This window comes from Peromyscus leucopus, chromosome 1 (assembly GCF_004664715.2).
Source record: "Peromyscus leucopus breed LL Stock chromosome 1, UCI_PerLeu_2.1, whole genome shotgun sequence".
In the NCBI taxonomy this organism is placed as follows: Eukaryota; Metazoa; Chordata; class Mammalia; order Rodentia; family Cricetidae; genus Peromyscus; species Peromyscus leucopus.
Window position 1 is genome coordinate 144852181 of NC_051063.1, and position 23316 is coordinate 144875496.

Consider the following 23316-nt stretch of genomic DNA (forward strand, 5'->3'; position numbering starts at 1 on the left):
TGGGAAGCAGAAGGCTGAGGCGGAGAGACACTGCAGCTGCCGCCATGACCAGTAGCATGTGACGACGCCGGTAAGCCACCAGCCACGTGGCAAGGTATAGATTTATAGAAATGGACTAATTTAAGCAATAAGAACAGTTAGCAAGAAGCCTGCCACGGCCATACAGTTTGTAAGCAATATAAGTCTCTGTGTTTACTTGTTTGGGTCTGAGCGGCTGTGGGACTGGCGGGTGACAGAGATTTGTCCTGACTGTGGGCAAGGCAGGAAAACTCTAGCTACAGCTCCCAGAGCGTATTTGGCTTACCCAAGCACTTCTTCAAGACCCCCTTATCCCAAAGCCTGTAAGGGGAGCAGAGACAGTCAGGACCTGTGGACACCATCTCCAGCACCAGAGATTGCTCAGGGCCACAGCAAACCCTCAGGCTCAGATCCTGGTGAAGCCAGATGAACCTCTGAGGAGCTAGTAGCTTGCCGCACACGCTTCCGCCATGGCTCACCAACCAGCCCAGCGGCTGCCATGGTCCTCTTGACTCCCTTCTCCTCTGCCTCATCCCAGGAGGGTCTCAGGGGCATCCCAGCTTCCTCCTCTCCTGTGACACATTCTTGGTCATCCCGTGTCTCCTGTTCTGCGGTGACCCACTCCTGAAATCAGAAAGTAAGCCAAAGGCGTCCACCTCAAACACTGTGATGAGGTCATCCTGGACAGTGCTAAACACTAAGGGCCTGGAGTGACCCGGCTTGGCTTGTCCCCATACTTCACGCTGAGATTAAAGGGGATAAGCCATATCCGAACATACCAGCTAGCCACGGGGAAATGACATTCTGTCACGGGTGCACGTATTTACTGGATGGACCCAAAGGGCAGCCCAGGCGAGAAGACTTGGATAAGGTCAGAGCAGAGCAAGGAAGCCGTGCGGTCGGCCCCAGCATTGGAAGGATGAACAGATTCAGCTAAACACAAGTCAGAACACTCCAAAACAGCTCAGGCAGTACTGGGCATGCCCACACTTCTCATGTCACCACCCTCTACAGCACTGAACGATGACTTATATGGTCTGTATACTGCACTGGGTACCCAAGTCATCGAGAGATGATGTCAAGTGTATGGGATGATGAGACATATAGATTAACAAAAATGGGCTTAGTATAAGAGTAAGAGCTAGACAACGGTAGGCCTGAGCTAATGGCCGAGCAGTTTAAATAATATAAGAGTTGGTGTACTTATTGTATAAGTGGGCTCCGGGACTGGCAGGGCTTGGCAGGAGCTTGAGAGAAACTCTCCAGCTACATCTGGGGACTCGGCAGGCTACACTGCTTTTGGACCAGGCTGGATGGGTCCACTGATGTAACAGTGCCAAGTCTGTCATGGCCAGCTGCTTTACGACCTGATGTGAGGCCTGTCCTGCATGAGCAAATTCACATCTCGCACTGTAAGCGTGCTCAAGAGCCGATGGCCAGGGTGGGTCACAGGCCCCCATGGGGAAGCCTCTGTAGTTGCCGTACTAAATGGGCAGGATGCGCCTGTTAAAATCCCCACAGGCTGTCGGCTTTGGTTAGAAAAATCTTCACCTTACAGTGGTCAGGGCTGACTACCAAGACTCCCACACAGTCAAAGGGCTGAGAGTAAGTGACTGATGTGTGCTCAGCCTCCAATGTGACATCCTACCACCCCTCCAAGGCTCAGGAACATCACGGAAAATAGGTCGGAAAGAATGCGGGAGGAAGAGGTGGAGTGCGGTGGAATGATAGCTTCCAGGCAAGACATGGCCATTGCACTCTTGAATTCAGCAGCTCTGAGCACCTGCACCAAACCTACAGAAGACTGTGATCTCTTCAGGAAGGGCTCCTGAGGCCCCGTCCCTCCCTGAGGACTTATAAAGGGAGGGAGTGAGACATTTTCTTCAGCAGTGTAGCAGGAAGGTGAAAGGAGGACCAGTCAGGAGAAGGAAGAGGGCCAGTGAGAGGGGACAGGGGAAGACAGAGGGTAACAGGGCAATGACTATAATCACAATGCATTATATATTGAGAAATATTATAATAAAACACACTGAGTATGATTCATATGTGCCTATGCAATTTTTCTTTTCTTTTTCTTTCTTTCTTTTTTTTTTTTTTATGTTTTCAAGAGACAGGGTTTCTCTGTGCATCTCTGGCTGTCCTGGAACTCACTTTGTAGACCAGGCTGGCCTCAAACTCAGAGATCTGCCTGCCTCTGCTTCCTGAGTGCTGAGATTAAGGGTGTGTGCCAACATCGCCCAGTGCCAATGTATTTTTTAAGTTGGCATTATGCCTTTGAGTGTGCAGACATCCCCAGACACACATGCATGCATTCGAATATTCCAGAACTCCTGCTGCTTCCTCTAAAAGGAAATTTTAAAACTCAGTGACCAGAAGAGGCCAACTACTATAGTCTCTGTCCGGAGCCCTGGCAGAGCCCTAAGTTAGCCCAGCTTTCTGCCAGAAGCCAAAGAAAACAAGAGTTACTCTCTGGCAGGTAGCTGGGGCTGATGCCTGCCCACGCACAGCTTTCAAGGATGATCCAAGACTTGCTGGAATATCGTAATCCTCTGTAGAATCTGCTGTCTACAAATAATCTACTTAACAGAATGAGCTGTGTTGCTTCTCATGTACCAGAGTTAGGCTTTAGAGTTGACTCTTTAAGGATTTGAGAGCGATGACCTTGTGTGTGTATGGGCTGGCTTCAGGGAAGACTCCAAATCTTATCAAAATACTGAGCACCAAGATACCAAAAAGGACTCTGTAACCTTCCTTCCCCCCAAGACTCCAGTCACTCTGGAGGACACAATGACCTGATACCATTGTCCTCTTTCAGGCAGCCAGACTGGGGAGGCAGGAGGGAAGAAGCAAGGTGGATTTGCCTTGCTTTTGTTCTGGTCTGTGGCTGAATTTCAAATTCAGATTTTCACTAACTCTCTAAGAATATCAGGTCCAGTCCCCTAGTTTCCTTCTGGCTTTGTGAACGCCTGTCTAGCTGAGAGAGGGGACCACAAAAAGCCTAATTATAACAACTTTTTACCCCATTCCTTCCATCCCGAGATGGGGAGATTTTCAGCATTAATCAGCATCAGCATGGCCCACTGCCAAGGAGGCGCCCATAGCCCCGGTGTCCAAGGAGCTGCCAGGCAGTCCCTAAAAAAAGCAAGGTGGTCGCTAGGGAGACAGGAGGCTGTGGAACGGCACTTCTACACTGTACCTTAGGGCTTTCTCCGTGATGGACCGGTGTGGGTCCATCACCCCGGGAAGTCTGCCTGGGAGTGTCTGTGTCCTCTTCGGAACCTTGGGGGTGCACTGTGCTCCCTAAACAAGAGAAGGAGTAAGCAATGGAACTAGCTCCAACACTCAGGACCCCTCCCAGCACTGAGGCCAAGGCTCCACTCCATCCTCTTGCCCCCCACTTTGGGTATAGCGCACCCCCACACACACCCCTCGGACAGCTGCAAGGTGTCAAGGGACACAAAGTGGCAGGTGGTCCAGCTAGGAGACCGCTCAGCATGCACAATGCTCTGGCTTCCGTCCCCAGCATCACATAAACCATGTGTGGTGGTACACCCTTGGAATCCCGGCATCCAAGAGGAGGAGGCAAAAGGACCAGAAGTTCAAGGTCCTCTCCAGCAGCACAGCAAGTTCCAGACCAGCCTAAGTTACTACCTGAGTCTCGGTCTCAAAAAATATCGAAATGGTCGCTCTACGCAAGCATTTCCCAGATGCAAGGGGGGCAGGTCTGTTTTTCCAAGTATTTTCCCAGTTCTTCTAAGTTCACTGTTGGCATTACTCACAGTTAACTAAATGCCGCCCCCCCACACACACACACACTGGCCACCAAGTCAACAGGAATTTGGAAAGGGTGACCTCCCTGTCCTAGACACAGCCCCACACCCTGAAATCAGTGTGGGTCTTGGGAGTCGGTTCCCTGTGGGGAAAAATATGGGCAGCTTTTGCATTTGAGCTGAAGATATGTATGTGATGCATTCTGACTACACAATAAATAGATCACTCCGTTGTTCTCTACATAAGTATATTTGTAAATGTTTTATGTAACTGTATAAATTAGCAAAATTTGATTTGACAGAAATTTAATTCTAAGCATTTAAAAAAAAACCCTTCAGTTCTCTTTATCTCTCTCTAATACAGTTTTTTATGTCATACAGGAGTAACTGCCCACGGGCTTAATAGTTTATAAATGTCCACGGAAGCTTCATCAGCCTTATCCACTGACTTGCTAATGCCTGAGAAAGTGCCTGCCTGCACCGTGAACTGTTATCAAAGGAAATAATGAAAGAATGCATGAAGCAATGGACAGGTGGATGGAGCAGATTAGCCCAGCCTCAGCTTTCTATCATTCCTGATAGTTTTATGTGCTAGGAGATAATTCATGCTAGCAAAAATCAAATGTTACTTGTATTTCATCATAACCAATTAATGTCCCATAGTTTTTTATTTATTTTTTTATATCCGAACCATAGTTTCCCCTCCCTCCTCTCCTCCCAGCTCCCCGCCCCTTGCCTCACCCCCTCCCCATTCACTCCTCCTCCTCTGTTTCTCTTCAGAAAAGGGCAGGCCTCCCATGGATATCAGCCAGCCATGATATACCCAGTTGCAGTAAAACTGGGCACCTCCTCTCCTGTTAAGGCTCCATGAGGCAACTGGGTAGGAGAAAAGGGTCCCAAAAGCAGGCATCAAAGACAGCCCCTGCACCCACTGTTCGGAGTCCCACAGGAAAATCAAGCTACACAGTTGTAACATATGCGCGGAGTCTTTGGTCAGTCCCATGCAGGCTCCCTGGTGGTCAGTTCAGTCTCTGTGAGTCCAGATTAGTTGATTCTGTGGATTTTCTGATGGTGCCCTTGGCACCACTGGGTCCTACAATCAGACCTGATTCCCCAAGCTTGGCCTAATGTTTAGCTGTGGGTCTCTGCATCTGTTTCCACCAGTTGCCGAATGAAGCCTCTCTGATGACTATTGGGCTAAGCACCAATCTATGAGTGTAGCAGAGTATCTTTTTTTTTTTTTTTTTTTTTGCCAGTCCTGCTATTTGGTTCTATCCTAGGTCTCTGGACTATCCTGCCTCTAGGTCCTGGCCCTCCAGGCAGTGTCATGGGTGAGCTCCCTTTCATGATATGGGTCTCAAGCATAATTTTTTAATACACTAGATGGAAAGATAAGTATCTGGGGAACCAGACATTTCAGGTCCCTCAATTTGGACTGTAATTCAATCAGGACTGTAATTCAAGACTAGAGTTTCTTTATTGATCCCCTAGCAGTTAACATAGCAGGGAAAAAGCTTGGACTGCATCACAAACTGCCAATGTAGAGCTCGCATTGGAGCCTCACGCAACACCTGCTCTCACTGATCCCCTCGCTATTGGTGAGAGAGCTACCTGGCTCTCACCGACTCGTTACATCCCAGGCATACTGGATCACCATAAAATTGTTGTTGCGGACACTGTACTCAGTAGTCATGCGATATGGCTAAGGTAGGACTACGAAGGCTAAAACAACCAAGACCTGGATGGCTGCTACCTTTTTCGAGGACTGCGCTCTTTGTTTGTTTAACGATCAATCATTTTTCTTAAGCATCATACAACTATCCTGGATTTTTGGTGTTCCCGTTTTCAGATAAGTGTGAAGTGTGAGAGAAAATCTATTTGAGTTGTTTGTTGGAGGAGGACTTGCCTTTGAATAGATCTGCATGCTTGAAAAAAGAAAACGCCGTCGAACCTTTATAAGAAGGAAAAATAAATTGTCACCCTTGGAAGCACCGATGTAATGGCAACTGCCTAGTATGCCTTCCACCACCTCCGTAACATTTTTTTTATTCTACAAAAAAACATTTTCTTGTTGACATATGTCAAAAGATTATGCAGTTCCAGCTTAAGCAAGTGTGATTGTGAAGAGAGACTCTGCCCACTTTGGCAGGCGCATGGAATGCTAAGTAGTCGTTGCATTCTGGCGAGGGAAGAAGATGCAACTATCAAAGAGTGAGAGGCGACATTATCTGATCCCATAATTCGGTCAATTCCCTCCAAGGTTCTCCTACCCTCTATCTCATCCCTTTCTGCACGTACGCAGTTCTGGGGCAAATATCATGACATCTCGCGCAGAAACTTACTTCTTCTCTCATACACGCCCTGATAGTAGACGAAGCACAAATCTACAAACTCCCGGCAGGTGTCTGGTACCACGTGGATTCCACAGCATGTTATCTACAGCGCGCTGGCCAAGACTTTAAAAAGACCACAAATGAAAGCGCTTCGCTACACAGAGCTACCCGCATTTGCATGGGAGCCAATGGCTCTCCTTTGAAAATGCGTGCGTGTTCCCAGTCGACTTGTCTCAAAGTCAAAGCCACTGACTCCGCGAAACAACCCAACAGAGAGGCGCGCGGTCCTGCTTCGAGCACGGTCACTGTTTCCCACTGCATGCTGGGAACCACGCAACGGGCGTGTGCCAGACACTGATGGGGACCCTATCAAAACAGTGAGCTCACCCTCAAGCCTGAAGGCTCAAAACCGCCGCCCTTGGGTCTCATGCCGCATAGAGATATTACATTAATCTTAGTATCAATGTTATAGAGTCCAACAGTATATCGAAGTAACAATGAAACCTTGGATCGTGGTGGGGTCACGAACGATCATGAGGAATTGTACTGAGGGGGTCGTTCGTATACTCCGCCAGTCGGGAAGGCCCTGCTGAGATACCGCTAAGGCTCCTCATTAGTATAGACTCGGCGTGGACGCCTGATTCGGTTGACACTCCTGCCCCTACGTGGAGAACAAACCCAGGCCATGCACTTCTTAGCGCAGAATAAACAGGACACACCTATTTTTTTCCCTCAATATTACAGAACTAGTGAGGTCAAATTCTACTCTTATTCTACGCCCTTACCTTTATATAACCATACGGTATGCTTCCTTCCTGCAGAGGACTTCTGTCGAAACATTCTCCCGCCGCGAAGGTCCTCTCACTGAGGCCGTCTGTAAGTGGAGTCAGGCTTCTGGGACCTCCTCAGAGTGGACTTACACACGTGACACTGGCTTTGGAAATCTGATCTTCCAGACACGCTCCCTTCCGACCGACCACAAGACTCCCTGCTACGGGACATAGAATAAATACCCCTCCTTGGAATTCTCACCACTCAGGAAGCTCATCCTTCCCCAATAGCTGGCACAGAGCTATACCCTCTCCCGCCCAGTGATGTTCCCCGGTCTGCCAGACACTTTGCACATAGGCGATTTTCCACATTCCAATATCCAACTGCTCTTCTCCTCACCCCCACCAAGGAGCATCGGATTTGGCAATGCGGCCTGAGCACAAGCCGGACCCTATTTGGGACGGTTGCCCTATAAAACCCTTGTTGCGGATGGCCAGTCCCCGACCGTCCCGAGGCACAGGCTGGCCCTTCCACGCGTTGCCCTTCTGCTACACTAACAATGCCACGGGGCAAGTCACTTAACCCTCGCCTCCTTCTAACTCAAGCACACCGCCATCTGCCAGTCTCCCTCTCACTCTGTGCTTATCCCTCTCTCACCCCTCGAGAATAAGATGATGAAGGCACCGGCATATACAGCTCGTATACATGGCAGGTGCCATTCAGACGACTAAATGAACTAAAAGTATTCGCCAGCATCAATAACGTCTCGATCGGCGCTTGCACGCTCACCAACCCTCTGAGGTTAAGTTCAGTCACCCTTGGATATATGCGCGCAGGCCTATTATGTTGTCAGGGACTCCTCAGTCCCGCCCTAAATGTAGCCACTTGCCTGTAACTGCGGTGATGAGCTTAAATGGCCTCGAGCGAACGCTGTCACCTCGCCCGCCCACATCAATGGAAGGGCAAAAAGTACTGCTCTTAACTCTAGGCGCAGTCCGTTCTAACGGCTTGGGAAGCTCTTCTCCGGGACAAGTGGCACCGTGGCTGGAACTGGTCCCAGGCATCCGACGTCCGCACCTCACCTATACTGCGAACCTGTAATGTGAAATCTTTTCCCCTGATGTGGGAGTCAGAAAGCCACCCTCGACATCGCTGGGGCGGGCATTGGTGCTTGCCGTTCTCCACTCATGGCCAGTTTTCATTCGAAGGTTCCCTCGCCTCCCTGAGGAACCCTGCGAGACTGAAAGACCAGCGTGCTTCCCTGTCTGGTTGGGAATGTTCTCAATCTTGTCAGTCGCCTGGTCATATAGTAAATGGTTTGGATAAACATCAGTAATAATAGAGTGAATAAATAGCGTAGAGGAAATTGCCAGAAACGTTCACGCGCATCCGATCTAGCCTTGGCCTTGCGCTCTCACTCCAGACATGAACCCCTCTTTTGCCAATAGCCCATGACCAAGCCAGCCGTCACAAGAGATCCGATGCGCCACTACCCCGTAGACTGGATGGCGCGCTCTCAGCAGGAGGATCAGATGTCTCTCAGGAAGGATGGAAAACCACGTTGTGTCTGCAGGGCATCAGCCCATCTCTAATGTCTAACACTCGCGCGCTGGCGAGTCCCTGAAAAAAGCGCAGATAAAGATGGCTATTCCAGAGCACGTAATTAGCCCGGCCTCCAGCACTGAATAATCCGGAACACCCTCACCAAGGAAAAGCTAGTGCACTAGCGAATCTGTACTGCATCAATTGCGCTTCAATGACCTAAACCTCGACCCAGCACGGCCGACACAGTGGCTAGCATGGCGATCCGTCCGAAGTGAAGGGAGAGCGCACCTCCTTTACATTCGGCAGTACCGAGAGCTGCACGCCAATTTGCCGCCATGCCAGCTCACGTAGAACTCGTCATGTAAGGACACTCCCCCAACCCCCAAGCCAAACTACACGAAAGCATTTCTGGGCACCCTTAACTGGCAAGCGTGCCCTTACGATTAACTAGCCATTGTCAACATGTGAACTTGTTCATAACTGAAAATTTAAATGATTGTGCAAAAGACCAATGTTGAGCATGTCGAGCTCTAAGGAAGAACATGGAGATAATTTGTTAGGATGAGTTTAGCATTCGCAGTAAGTCCTACAGGATTGGATAAATAGCCACACCATCGGCTGCCTCTAGGTAACCCTGATGAGCTTATGAGGCCACACCTGTACCAGCAAAAGCTGGGACTAAAGAGGTCAGAGCACAGTCTCTCAAGTGAGGTCTATGAGATATAGGACCCACAACGGATAATAACAATACACGAGAATGAATAGGGGCCTGACGTGGTGATGCTCACTCGACCAAAGTGCCCGTGCTGGGTAAGCACAATGGGGGTCTGAGTTCGAATCTGGGCAACCCGTGTAAAGTCAGGCATGGTGGCTGACCTTCTGTAACTCAGCACAGGGACAGGACGGGGGAAACTGACATCGATCGCCTGGACCTCACTGAGGTCTAGCCTCACACAGGCTCTCTTAAGCTCGTGACTGATCCCAGCAGACACAGAGACTAATAAGCCAGAAAGAACCTCTGGTGCGCTCGAGACCTTGAGAGGAATGGAGACAGTGTGGGTACGGGACGAGATCAACAATCTTGTTTTGCATTATTTATATGTATTCTCCATCAATCACTAACCAGAAATAAGTGCAAATTTCTATTGTTGTCGTACGATGATAGACAGAGTATCAGTTTTAAAGACTGTTGCGCCTGCAGTGATTATGTAGCAGCATAGGCACGTAACACACAGAACTATGCAACATTACCATAAGAGGCGATTGGAAAATCAGTCCTCGCGACAGGGGACGTAGAGCAGAAGTCGAACGGAGGTATAGGTGCACAAGACAATCAGCCACAAGTCGCAGCACTCTGTGGGGAGACGTATCAACCAGAGGTGGCAACGTGACCAGGTACTCACCATGTAGTGTTGGAACTGAACCAGGGTCCTCCGCCCGCCAGAGAGCTAACTATAAAGCTAGCTCTGCAATACCCCAGCCAACCTGCAACAGAGCAAATAAATGACTTTCTACATAAGCACGATGTTTGAATGTAGTCACTGTGGTCCCTTCCACTATGGTGTTTACTTTAGAGTTATTTGATGTAGTTTTGAGTTCTCTCTTGTTATATCTTTTGTCGTTAGTGGTCACCATATAGTGGTTGGTGTCCAGACATCTCTATGACACTATATACGGCTATCTCACCTCACGTATGCTTATTGCCAAGTGGTCGCAATGGCTCTAATGATCCAGGTGTCGAGTGCTCTGCAGTTGCTAACTGAGCTATGACCTGTACTTCTGTCAAGGTCTGAGAGATCTATCCCTAAGTAGCGTAGCTATGCTATCGAATAGTTGGGCTAGACTATTCATGGCTTCCGCCTAACCCTGGAAAACAGGCAGCGGAACACGCCCTGAGCTTTCAGAGACCTTCTTCTGCATGTTGGCCATGCAGCCCGTGCAGAAAATGAGCATGCGAGAGATGGTTACAAGGTCACGCTACAGCCGCTGGAGGAACATTTTATTATCAAATAAGTGTGCTGGCCCGCCTACTCGTGGGGGTACGAGCCTGCCGACCTTCCCCGGATCAGAGTGCTTGTAGCACTTAACCATACTCAAGGCAGCATATCTTACTTATTGAGACCTCAGTACTTCATCCAACATGGCCTAATTTTTGAATCTTAGTCCCTCGACTTTCAGTCAGCTGAGCGCATGAGCAGACTTGAGAGAACCTGGGGATGCACTAGATCATCCCTGTGGTGCAGACTATCATGGCAGGTGCTCTATCCACGGGGCCCACTCACCCATTCCCATGACCAGTTCCCTCCTCCTGTATAGACATTATTAAAAGCATTAGCCATATGGTGAGCAGTATGGTTCGATGGTAAACACACGCTGGCTCACCATGGTCCGCCTTAGGGCGACTGTACAGGCCCTACCGTGCTCAATCCACAAACGCACGCCACTCGTCAAATACACAATGGATCGGACCAGCAAAGCACGAGAAACGTCGACTATAGAGAGACTGAGCAGAAACACAAACAAGAGAGAAAGCACAAAGACAAGTAACCTGCAACACAACCATATAAGAGACACAAGACTCGATTTTCTATGTCTCGCCAGCTAGTGCCGGAGTTCTTGTGCTAAGCAACCGTCCACTTCCGAGCTCCTTACTCGTGCCAACCTCCCACCTCCTCAACTGCTCTGACCCTGCTGAGTCATCAGGCAAAACACAGATCATTTCCATTACTAAACCTAACTCCGACCAGTAGGTGAAGAGAGGATCCAGTTCCAGTTCCATCTTCAGCATGCGGTTCCTCTGATGCAGCCAAGTAGCCCCAAGTCCACCATAACAGGAGCCTGTGAGCAAGAAGCACATAGCAGTTTCCAGGAGCATGCCACTAGGACACAGACCATCCCATGATACGCCCGGTCTAGGTGTCAGACCCAGGTAGCTGTCACAGAACCTCTGAAAGAGCCCATAACTTCTAAAGACCTAAATTTATAAGAAATATCAGCACGGTGTTTGCCATGGACACACAACCTTCCCGTTACGTCCCCGTCAGCTAGATGCCTTTCTGACCTGATGGTATGCTATGTGGCGCCTAAACGCCAACGATCAAATAGCCTGTAGACTGTGTTGTCTTAGGCGCGAGGATTGTGGCATACTGTGGTATAAGGGACAGCGATGCTGTGACAGTTTCTATGTCACCGCCAAGATAGTGTCTCCATTTTTTTTTTTCTATATTTTTTAATGTATTATCCAACTGCCTCCTGAGGGCGTTCGTAATTCTCTGGTAGAGTCAGCACCTCCTTCAGGGCATATGAATCGGGCAATGCGCCGGTCACCTCGAGGAAACCCAGCATCGACTGAGCAACAGCAGGCTGCCAGGCCAGGCGAGAATACTACTGCAAGAGTGCTGCGTGCGAGGTACGGGAATATTGGAGCGTTGCCTTATATCGCGAGTGAACCTCAAATATGTCTTTCACCAAGAACTCCTCGATTATGGCATCATCCAGTGTCCCCTCACATGCGAAGTAGATGGCACCTCCTAGGCTCTCTTCCTTTCTTTAACAAAGGAGTGGCAGTGGATAGGCCTCAGTGTAACTGAACCTTTTTCATGCAGTCGATTGGGCAAAGACAGGCGGTCACTGACTCCACTGCTGGAAATGTATGAGTGATATAGGCACGGTGCGGAGAATTGGCTTGGGCGACACAGCATGAGCAGGGGCGGGATTTTGTCACTTCACTGTCTCAATCTATAAACCAATAAGTTTTGAGATATCTGGTTCCAGACCTGCCACTCCACTTCGGGAGGAAAAGACCACTAGGTAAATTTCTTGATCTTCTGAGGTTGTGTGGCATGAAAGAAGAAAGAGCAGCGTTCTTAGCTGGTGACTCATGGAGGAAATATTCTTGAGCCTTGGCTGCCTGCGCGAGAAGTGTTGCTAGATGGGGCGACAGAAGGAGAACACACTGTATGCTACTCCTAATTCAGTCGCCTGCACACTCATTTTATACTCCACATGACAATCATTCCTTACCAAGAACATGTTGGTGTAGTATGAGAAACACTTGCTAGCATGGTTTATGTGATTTTTATGCCTATATTAGTAAGACGAAAGCATAAACCTCTAGGCTTCTCGAGAGACGTCTAATGCGTGGGAGGGACTGAACAACAACGTGGATCCTGGGTTTCAACCTTCAACTTCTGGAGTAGAATGAATTTTTTCGATTGTCTCATATTCAGTTCTTATGAGTACGCCAGAACTCACTCTGCTCCTGAGTTATTTTTTATACTGACATTCATCTACTCTAACAATAAGAGGTAAACATCGCGCAACAACTATGGGATCACAAACACACACTACACCACACACAACCACACCGAGCAACACACACTACGTTTTTAATAACCTATGATTCTTTTTTAAAGAAAAGAAAAACTCTACTCCACCAACTACACGGCCACTGAGCAGGACGATACACATCTAACCAAGGCCATTCTCTAATCTGTGTGCAAGATCTCCCTGTGAATATCTGTACCAAAGCACCGTGAACAAAACACCAACAGAATCCCAGCTGTTGCCACTCTTCGGATTGTGTGGGAACACAAGTCACAAGGCCAGGAAAAGGTCAAAACTCTAAATGCTGGAACGTGTGATTTCTACTGAGGTGACTGCATTCACACTATCACAAAATTTAAAAATCCTAAGTGCTATCATGGGAGAGTTGGGCGGGAGCATACTCAATTGCAAATGTAATCATTTCTCCAGGCTCTCAGAAGTCCCCTTTGCAGATCAAAACATGAAGTCCCCAGTTATGCCAAAGCTGAAAGGAGCAGCCACAGCCCGCATCTACCCAGAAGACTCCGAGACTCTTCTGTTTAGTCACCACAGGGCACGGTGTTAGCCGTCCTGTTACCCAATTTCACATAGGAATCACACGGTGGGGGTTACCTTTGTACAATGGCGGAGAAATCGGGCACGTGATACCCCAGGGCTTCACATCCTCGCCTCGAAAGGTGTCACAGAAGTCCCGATCAGATCACCCATTGAGTCTGTTTCACCAGCGAGGAGAGCACATTTGGCTATTCCTCTATGAGCGGTATCTTCTCCGCACAAACACAGGTATCACCCGAAGAAATAGGCAGCGTAGCATGTGCGCTGTGCCAACCGGTACCCCCTTGGGTCACTGAGGCATTGCCGGCCATTCTAGGATATAGCCAGAAGAGAGAGACTTATTACTTTACGAATGGCCAGCCCCTCCTCTGCAAGGGTAGGGAGGCTCGTACGCGATCTACCGAGAGGCATCATCCCTGAACGTGTGCTTGGCCCAGAGTCACTGGTCTACCGCCCTCAAGACCAATGGGGTGCAGTATATGCCCACTGAGTGCTGCAATACTAAATATAACAACCAATAGTATGGGCGAAGCTGCAGGCTGGGTGTCCCAACCAAGATGACACCATAGTCTCTTTGAGAGATCCTGTTGTAGTGTCTTCTTTAGAGAGACCGCACTTCACTCGATCAATAAAGCTTCCAACTACAAGTAATTACCTGAGATTGGCGATTCCAATATGTAGAATCTGATCCACAGGCCTGGGAAATGGAGGGGCGATCTAGACTCAGAGAGCTCTTGGGGAGACTGTGTTTCGCATCAACCCTCCTCTCTATGCAACAAAGACCACACACTTTCAGTGCGCGCAGCATGCATGTAGATAGGCGCACGCGGCCATACCGGCAACCGAGGAGCTGAGATTTTATCGAAGCACCATCCGAAGCTTTCCTCTCCTGACGCCACAAGGGTGAACGCCAGTGGCTAGAAGTGTCTATGTGCCTAGCAGCGCAGAGCAGCATTTGCATGACATCAGGCTGGGCTGACAGAGCCCATGTGCTTTCAACTCCTTCAACAAAGGCTTACGGTGTCAGTTAGCACTGGCCAGACACATTATGGCGTGGGGCCGCACTCCAGGCCACAACACTCATAAGTCCCAGATGCTAAGTCTCACCCTATCCCTCCGGGTAGACAATATATTGCGAGCAAACGCATAAAATGAGACGTAAAGCTCTCGATGGGTTGAAAGAGATGAGTCTTGAGATCTAAATTGTGGGTCCTAGGTGTATAGCTCCTTTCCATTCCCCCTTCAAACATAACGAGCTGAGTTAGCAGGCCTTGCACGTTTGTCGCTTGCCTATCCCAACTGGATGACCATCTCCCAACACCCCGGAGAAAGACGAGTCACCCAGGTTTCAAAGTAATGCTATGAATGAATTGAAATCAACTGCCCGACGAGTTAGGCACCCTGAAAAGGGAACTTGATGTTTACTGTTGCCTATGAGCCAAACTATATTCACAAGTATAATGTGATTAATATAGACTGTGAAGAAGGAACTTAATTGAGTTCCTCTACAGCGAACTCAATGATTCCCCCTGCCTGGTTCATCCTCACACAGGATTGGACGAGGTTTTTTTTGTAAATAGCGCTTCGCCACGCCCAAGGAAGATGGGATGTAGCTCCTTGCGCGGTCAGTACTAGCGCTGCATGTGACTCAACGCTCGCTAGGGTGCGAGAATGAGACTGAGGCAGAGAGATAGATAACGTACCATGGTTGATAGAACGAGGCCAGTAGTGACCTATTAAGTTTGGAGGAAGTGATGCCACTAATGGGGGTGGGCTTTGAGGTCAGTCCAATGCCGATTCGTATAGCTTAACACTATATCCAAATTGTCTCTCGGCATCCTTACCCATGCATCGTAGTATCACATCAAGGTTGTCATGATCCTATATCTCCGCTTACACCTAAGGAAGTGCAAAGGCACACGAGGGCTAGGGAAGGACCACCTTGCTCTCCACTCCAAGTCCTACTACTAGCTAGCCAAAGGAGCACGACACACAAACACTGTCTACGCTCACAGTAAGCTAACATCGGCTTGCAAAAAAAATCCGCCATCAAGACCAGAAAACCACCAATCAGCTAGAAGTCCACCGCAGTACCCAATGGAGGACTGAAAGAGTATCTGTGGTTAACGACCGTTTCACTTTCTTTATTGCGTGCCGATGTAATAAAATACTAGTCTACGCAAAGACAAGGAACCCGATTAAAGTTTTTCCTCATATGATTCACAGCGATAGGGTCATTGTAATTGTCGTAATAGATAATGATCTGTGTTCTGCGTTGCACAGTTAATCTCAATGCTTACTACCCAATGCTTTAACAAGATTAATTACACCTAAGTTTAGTGTGTGACGGGAAAAGGTACAGCTGTCTCAGCATTATTAGAATGAGCAGGCCTTGGAAGAGAGCTGGGAGAAGCCATGCACTCCTCCAATCTGGACTCATGCTCCAGGCCCTGACCAGCCTTTGTGCTCCCTAATTTACCTGAAGTATGGATTTTTGAGCGAATATATGGAGTCACGTTGCTTATATTGATCTTGTACCTTTGTATGAGGGAGGACATTTATCAGAGATGGAAGAAAACTAGAACCAGTGGAAACTGGGGAGAGAACTGCAGAAAAAGCGCCTTTATGCGCATTTATGCCGTCGACATAGTTTTATGTGCTGTAAATCTAAAACTGCTCTAGAATATAACGCGTGATTCTTTCTTAATGTAAACTAAAGAGGTGGAGTTGCACTGTGCATAGCCACTTAAAGGCTGCTGAGAGCCATACTATGTGTAACAGCGTGGGAGAGACAGTGGTTCTGTGAGTGAAAAACTGTGGCAGCCTGGCTCCAAAAAGGAGCTCTAATCAGAGAGGATTACTATATTAATATATATTTGATAGTCTGTTCTCAGTTTTGTAGTATGCATATTGACATGGTACTATTTCTTTGTATTAATGGTATATGGAAGAATGTATAGGGACTTGCTGCTACCATAATGGTCTATGCCCATGTGCAGTATTTAATGATGTACCAAAAAGATTGGTGTCTCTGAGTTGCCTTATATAGATGTACGATGTGTTTGAGAGATCTCTTCGAGAAGCTGTTAGATATATACTGAGCCCTGATCGCAAATACACCCTGATGGTCTATCGATAAGAGCACAAACTGGAGACAAAACTCAACAGAAACCAGGATGAAAAGGAATAGGCAGGGCTGGTCAGAGAGAATAAATAGGCAGAGCGAGTAAGATATTATAGGCTCAAGAGAGAAGAGAGAGGAAGGGTAAGAAAAGGAAGAACCTCGTCCATAAATGGTTATTTATTATAGTGTTGACTCTAAATAGAAGGAAGTTATGACGGAATGCAGCACAGGAATAAACTGGGGCAAAGGGGCACAACATAACAACCACCACGAGGAGTAAAGGGAAAGATATAACGAAACCTTTGAGAGGAATAGGAAAAGTTAAAAAAGCCCCGAGGCGGAAAAAATGGGAGGCTATCTCAAGACGGAGACAGAGAATCAAGAGAGTTTAAGTTTAGAGGAGGAGTACTGAGCATGTGAAATCCACACGCTAAGCTATAGGCCCGGTGGTATCTTAATAAAGTAAGGGAGATTATCAAAGATTAAGAAATGGCGCTGTGTAAATATCAATGGTATAGGTAGTATGCTGGAGCTGGCTCAGGGCCCTCACAGAAGCGCAGTGAAAAATTAACCATACACTTACAAAAGAAACCTCATCATACAGTCTTTTTTCCACATATCACAAAACTATAATAGAAATGAAATGCAGGAATTAAAAGAAAGATTACAGTATGAGAGCGACCGACTGGTTGTGGTGGTGACAGCGACTCTTTTAGTAATATGGACATAGCAAAACTATTGACAAACCTTTGAGTTGAATGAGGAGTTCCATAGATTAAGCAGCAAAACACGAGGCAACAAACGTAGATCCTGAACAGCTTATGTGTATCTTTGAGATATTTTCTAAATTAGTTTCCTGTCCAAGAGACCTGTGATTAAGATCACTAAACAAACACACCAGAGCGCAAGTTCCATCGAGAGCAACACGCATGATAGATGTCTTATAACAAACATATACACGAATGGATAATCTCCATTAAAGGTATAACAAAAAAAAGGCCCTTACTGGAGAAGGATGAGGTGAGAGAAGAGAGATGCTATCTTAACATATTTCGAGAACATAAAAGATAAAACAAAACACCTATTATTAAATTGCGGGCAAGGACCTGAATCATATACATTCTGCTTAAAGAAGACGTTCACACACTTCGATGAAACCCAGAGGTTACGGCTCAAGTGCACAGAACAACCTTGGCAACTGACCCTATTGTGAGGGAAGCACACACAGTATAAATAAGTCTGCCTAGAGAGTGCTTCTCTCTCGGTTAGCTCACAGAGAGAATCGGGAGGATCCGCACAGACAAGAAAGACAGGTGGCTCATAGGATAGAAGCTGGTATACCCTCACGCTTGCGTTGAGCGAGGAGAGTAACTATAGCCCGAGCAGTGAACCACTGAGGCCAGGCATGTGGGGCACCGGGGAGCAGTCGGCCCACTTCCATTCCTATTAGGAAGATGGATCATAATCTGGCCAAATATCCAGCAATCGGACTCCCAGATGCACTAGGCACAGAGCACCGCGCGAGAAAGGAGAGCACTTCTCACTGTTGTCAACAGTAGAGAAATGTGTTGTCGAGCGCGCTATGAAGTCTTCGTAAAGACATGGATATAAATGAGAACACCATATCGCGCACGATCCCCAAGCAGATGTTTGAGCATTACACAGTGGGGGACGCTACGCACTTTCAGAACGCAAAATCACCTGCCAATAAAAAGCCACAAAATGCGAGTCACACGCGCATCAGCTTCACCAAAGCACTTCACAAGGGAAAGAGTTGGTTGCCTCCAAACCTGGTCCATGCCTAGAGTGTGAAGAGGCAGCTAGGAGCTTCAAGACTTCTAGGTGCGAGGAGGGGCGAAGCGATAGAGACACAATGGCACGACAGGAAGAACAGCGTGTGTTGCACGTCAACAAAGCTGAATTGGAGAGCATGGAGGTGACAGGAACGATACTATAAGCATTAATTCGAGCGAGGGTTATGGTGACAGTCACATTAGCGTGAGAATAGCATCACGATACAGATTTCCCTGTGTGATAGCTCTGTATATCGGTTAAGGCCCAGCTAGTTTTTTAGTAGAGAGTACTTCAGCACGTATTGGTATTCAGCACTGTATTGCAATCTCAACATGTATCAACGACCATCAGTAGAGTGTGTTCATACATAGCGTCGTCCCGTCTTTATAACTAGTCTATTCTTGGAGAATACTGTAATAGTATTTATGCAAACAGGTATACTACAGAGATAGCCATTTGATGGTGCCTCAACGACAAAGTGGCAGCATACCAAGATTTGATCCTAACAACGTGCATACAACATCTCAATAATCATACTGCCCTCATCCAATATGTAAAACCGGATGTGCAAGTGTGGTATATGAGTAAATGAACGATGTGGGCAGTGACTCGTAGGATGGACAGTAACTTCCACTAGACTCCCCTGTTGCTCGTTGTCATTTCTCTCATATGTGTACATTGTGTACTCTCATCCATCAGCGATGATCTACCAAGCCGCCCATGGCCCATGTTAAGACATTGCATGAAATCCTCAGGACATAAAGCCACTATTGAACCTTCTATAAACACTTTTAGGCACTATTCATCTATGAGTATAAGGAGTGTCGCTAAACATCTTCAGAAATAAATATTCTGACAACTAATGTGTGAGAAGGAGGACACTACTCCTTCTGTGGTGAAATGTGGCAGTTTGTGAGAGGAAGGCGTCTCCCAGTTGATAAAAGCTTGGTGTGGAAAAGCTTTTACCACACAGTCTGGTTATTGGAGGGACTCCATTGTTAGATAGAAGGTTTACTGAATAGGAGTGTAAACATTGTGATAAATATTAAGTGGGCATCGTACCTGTGAGTACTTACCGTATTGGAGACTCGACAGAGACTACAAGGAGCCATAACTACGCGAGGAGGTCGCAGATTAGGGAGTATAATGGGTAGAGTGATGGTAGATGTAAGTATGGATAGTGAGGGTGGCCTCATCTGGAAGCCATCTGGATTATGCTCTCTCATGTGGCGTTGCTTTCTTGTAATGCTTCTGGCTCCTCGTATCCTGGAGGGCTTATCGGGCTGTCAACATGCTGGGAGATGCGATGTCAGTCACCATGACCTATGTTCAGCTGGACCACATATGACACGCTTCGTGTCACTCCGTGCGCGACAGTCGCGCTATCATTGCTGGCTAAAAGTGATGCGAGGGCCGTTGTTGAGCCGTTCTCATTACTAATGGCACTACCGCTGAACCAAACAACCTGTCTCTCTTTGCTACTATCAGTGGCGATGACAGGGGTTGCAACTTTCCCTGGCACACCACGGCAGAACGTGAACTGGCATCCCTTTCCCCAACCCCTTTACTCAAGAGTGGGACGTTAATCAACGCAATCTCGTGATGCTGATAGCGACTACACTCACAAGTCATGCCCTACACCTGTGACATTACACACGGTGGTCACACGTCCCCCAACGCATAGCCCTGGCTAACCCGTCCAGACACCATGTTCTGCCGCATGCTGCAATATCCTTCAGTCGGTACTGACAGAGATCGATATGCAATGATGGTCTTGGCCTCCTCCTGGCACAAGCGTGTTCGAAGGATATGATGAACCACGACATATAAGGACAAAGATAACAGAATCACTGGAGGCTTCGACAGAACCCGCGGTCGGTGAGAAGATATGATAAGAGCTCAGGAGCGTGTCTACAGCTGAAAGAGCTCACTGATATTTCAGCAGGACAACTATGTATATTCATAGAGGTGGAAGAGTAGTTTGTACGCCATAGTACTGATTTATTCATTGTGTTTGCAACATCCTTACAACCGCACGCATCGAGAGAAAGAAGATGGGGTCACTTCACACGCAACTGATAGTGCAGGATGAAGGCTAAAAAGGGAACAAGTTCATGACTTCAGTGAGACATATCCTCTAGGAGTGTTCTGTATCAAACCCGTCAACACCTCTCCTTGCAGACAAGATGATCTGCGAAAAAGTAAAACAAATCTACTACTAGTGGGGTCCTAATCATATGAATGCTTAGATGTGCAGGCACTCGATAGTGTTACTTGTGCTAAGAGAGAGAGAGACGAGCACTCAACTTGATGCCTGTCAATAGATAACTCGAACCAGGCAATTGTCCCGAGAGAGGCAGAGCGGCCAAGAAGAAGCAGACCGGAAAGATAAAAAGACAAGGGCACCCTCTGCATAAACCCAAAGCTCTCCACATTGTGGACGCTCGCATAGTTATCAAGGCGACTAGAAAGAGCCCCAGAGGACGTATATATATTCAGAGGAACCGCAGTCTGGTGTCAACTAGTCTCACTTATTCTCCAGTCATTTAGCGGCCCAACGCGACCAGGGACGACAAGAGCCCTATTTATCTCTCTTGTGTGGACCAGGACATATGCCAGTTAGTTCACAAGTTATGAGAAAGAGCGGCGGCTTGGCGATTGCACCAGCAATCGCGGGAAGACTCCACATCTTGCTGTGGAGCAGAGGTCCAGAAGCATGAGGCGACCCCGCTGTTCGAACCCCTATCCCCACCGCTGACACGAAGCCAGTGAAACACCCTGCTTCAGAGGTATGATAGCAACACACCAGGTATCCATAAACAGAGCTGGATGGACCACGGGTAAAGAGAAGCCAAATCGCAACCCTACCAAGCCCTACTCAGCAGCAGTCATAGAGATGTGAGACGAATTCTCAGTGTCTTCACATAGGGGACACTTAAGGCCCAACCTTGATAAAAGCACCGGGACTCCTCACACGTGCCCACGATGGACCTTACTTCCGAGTGGCTAGGGGAGTAACACAATACACCACACACGAGCACCACTATGAGCTCCCACAACACAAGCACACCACATAGTGCCTTCGACATCACCCCGAGCAGAGCCACGCAAATATAATGAGACAGAAGAAACACACACAGAAAGTTTGTTTTTTTTACTTAGAAGTTACTAAAGTAAAAAAGAGAGAAAGAAACAATACATAAAATATATCAGAAATTAAAAATAGAGATATTGATGCAGAAGTCAGCTCCCTGTAGGCAGTAAGAAGAAAGGGCTCCATCCTGAAAACTACATTCTGCTCACAGAGGTGACCGTGGGATGGATGAGAGTTCCAAGAGAATGTTTGGGTTGGGAGAGGAAGGCCAAGCACTAAGGATGAGGGAGAGCCTACGGAAAATGTGAGACAGCCAATCAGAGCTGACTAGAGGCAGACAGAAGACACAAGGGGCAAGAGACAAGGAGACAGAAGAAGCAAGGCAATGTTGGTGGGCTGCTGGCTAGCTCTCATGAGCCTCCCTGGAATGCACGCTGGATAGGATTGCCCTTTCACATATCCTTGCTTCTAATGCAGCCAATTAAAACAGACTGAATTATTAATAAGGATGGCTTCTCATAAACCTGCTGTGGGATGTTCTGTATGGCAAATGTGTTTGCTCTGATTGGTCAATAAATAAAACACTGATTGGCCAGTGGCTAGGCAGGAAGTATAGGCAGGACTAACAGAGAGAAGAAAAGAAAGAACAGGAAGGCAGAAGGAGTCACTGCCAGCTGCCGCCAGGAAAAGCAGCATGTGAAGATGCCAGTAAGCCATGAACCACATGGCAAGGTATAGATTTATGGAAATGGATTAATTTAAGCTATAAAAACAGTTAGTAAGAAGCCTGCCACGGCCATACAGTTTGTAAGCAATAATAAGTCTGTGTTTACTTGGCTGGGTCTGAGCGGCTGTGGGACTGGCGGGTGACAAAGATTTGTCCTGACTGTGGGCAAGGCAGGAAAACTCTAGCTACACAAACCTGCTTCCATTTTGGGACAGAGACCCGAGACAGTTCCATAGACAAGGATATAACCAAGAACATCATAGCTGCATCTTGGTGGCTACGCTAGAGTTAACGCTCTGTTGTGGTTAAGACTGCCCGCTGGCCATGTAAATGTAAAGATTGTTCAAAGAAACAGTCTAATTGACACCTAGCAAGACATCTGCAAGGTCAGAAGCAGTGACAGCATCAAGATCAACACCTAACAACTCAAGTCAGAGGCAGGTAGCAGGGGCTTCAACCGCCCCTAGTTGGGTGGGCAGTATATAGTGAATGGTACATGACCATTGATATGGGTGGGCTAGGGGTACAGGCAGGGAGTGTGTGAGCCTTCCCTTAGCTTTGCTCATGACAGCCCAGAGAATTAACCAATGTGGACAGAGAACACCACAGCCCATGTCCAGTTTCTGCCATGGCCCTTTAAAACCTCTACATGATGGAGTTCAGTGGCTTTCTCCTCCTTTGGAAACCCTTCTCATTCTCCAGGGTTTCTCTCACTTTTCTTTAATCTCTTAATTCTCCTCATTTTCTCACTCTTCTATGCTTTCCACTCTGCATATGTACACATCGTTGATCTCCACTTGTGTGACAATGATCTTTGATCATGGTGAGCATCTGGTATCTTATATCCTTGGGTCATGTACAAACAGGCCATGAAATGTCTCAAATATCCTGCATCAACATCACTAGAGGTGCCACAGAAATTTAAAAGGTAGGAGAACATGCCAATAAATCTGAAAACAAATAAAAAGGAACCATCTCTGGGACAATACAACCTACCTAACAAAACTGACTCCAGGGAAAAGAGAAAGACTGAGATGTCCTATGAGCATTAAAACATTACATCAATATGGGTTTTTTGTTTTTCCATATGAAGTTGAGTATTATTCTTTCCAGGTCTGTGAAGAATTGTGTTGGTATTTTGATGGGGATTGCATTGAATCTGTAGATTGCTTTTGGTAAAATTGCCATTTTTACTATGTTGGTCCTGCCTATCCATGAGCATGGGACATTGGAAAGCCGGGCAGTGGTGGCGCACGCCT

General features: G+C 47.4%; 1 protein-coding gene across 1 annotated transcript in view; it reads right to left on the minus strand.

Moving 5' to 3' along the window:
• Positions 1-206: 206 nt before the first annotated feature.
• Positions 207-23316, minus strand: part of Fam169b (family with sequence similarity 169 member B) — a 75320-nt gene continuing 52210 nt past the window's right edge. The window contains exons 6-7 of the mRNA XM_037208889.1: positions 3215-3681; positions 207-642 (exon numbers count right to left, since the gene is read on the minus strand). Coding sequence (XP_037064784.1) covers positions 400-642; positions 3215-3681 — 710 coding nt within the window. The 3' untranslated portion in view covers positions 207-399. The remainder of the gene's footprint in view (positions 643-3214; positions 3682-23316) is intronic.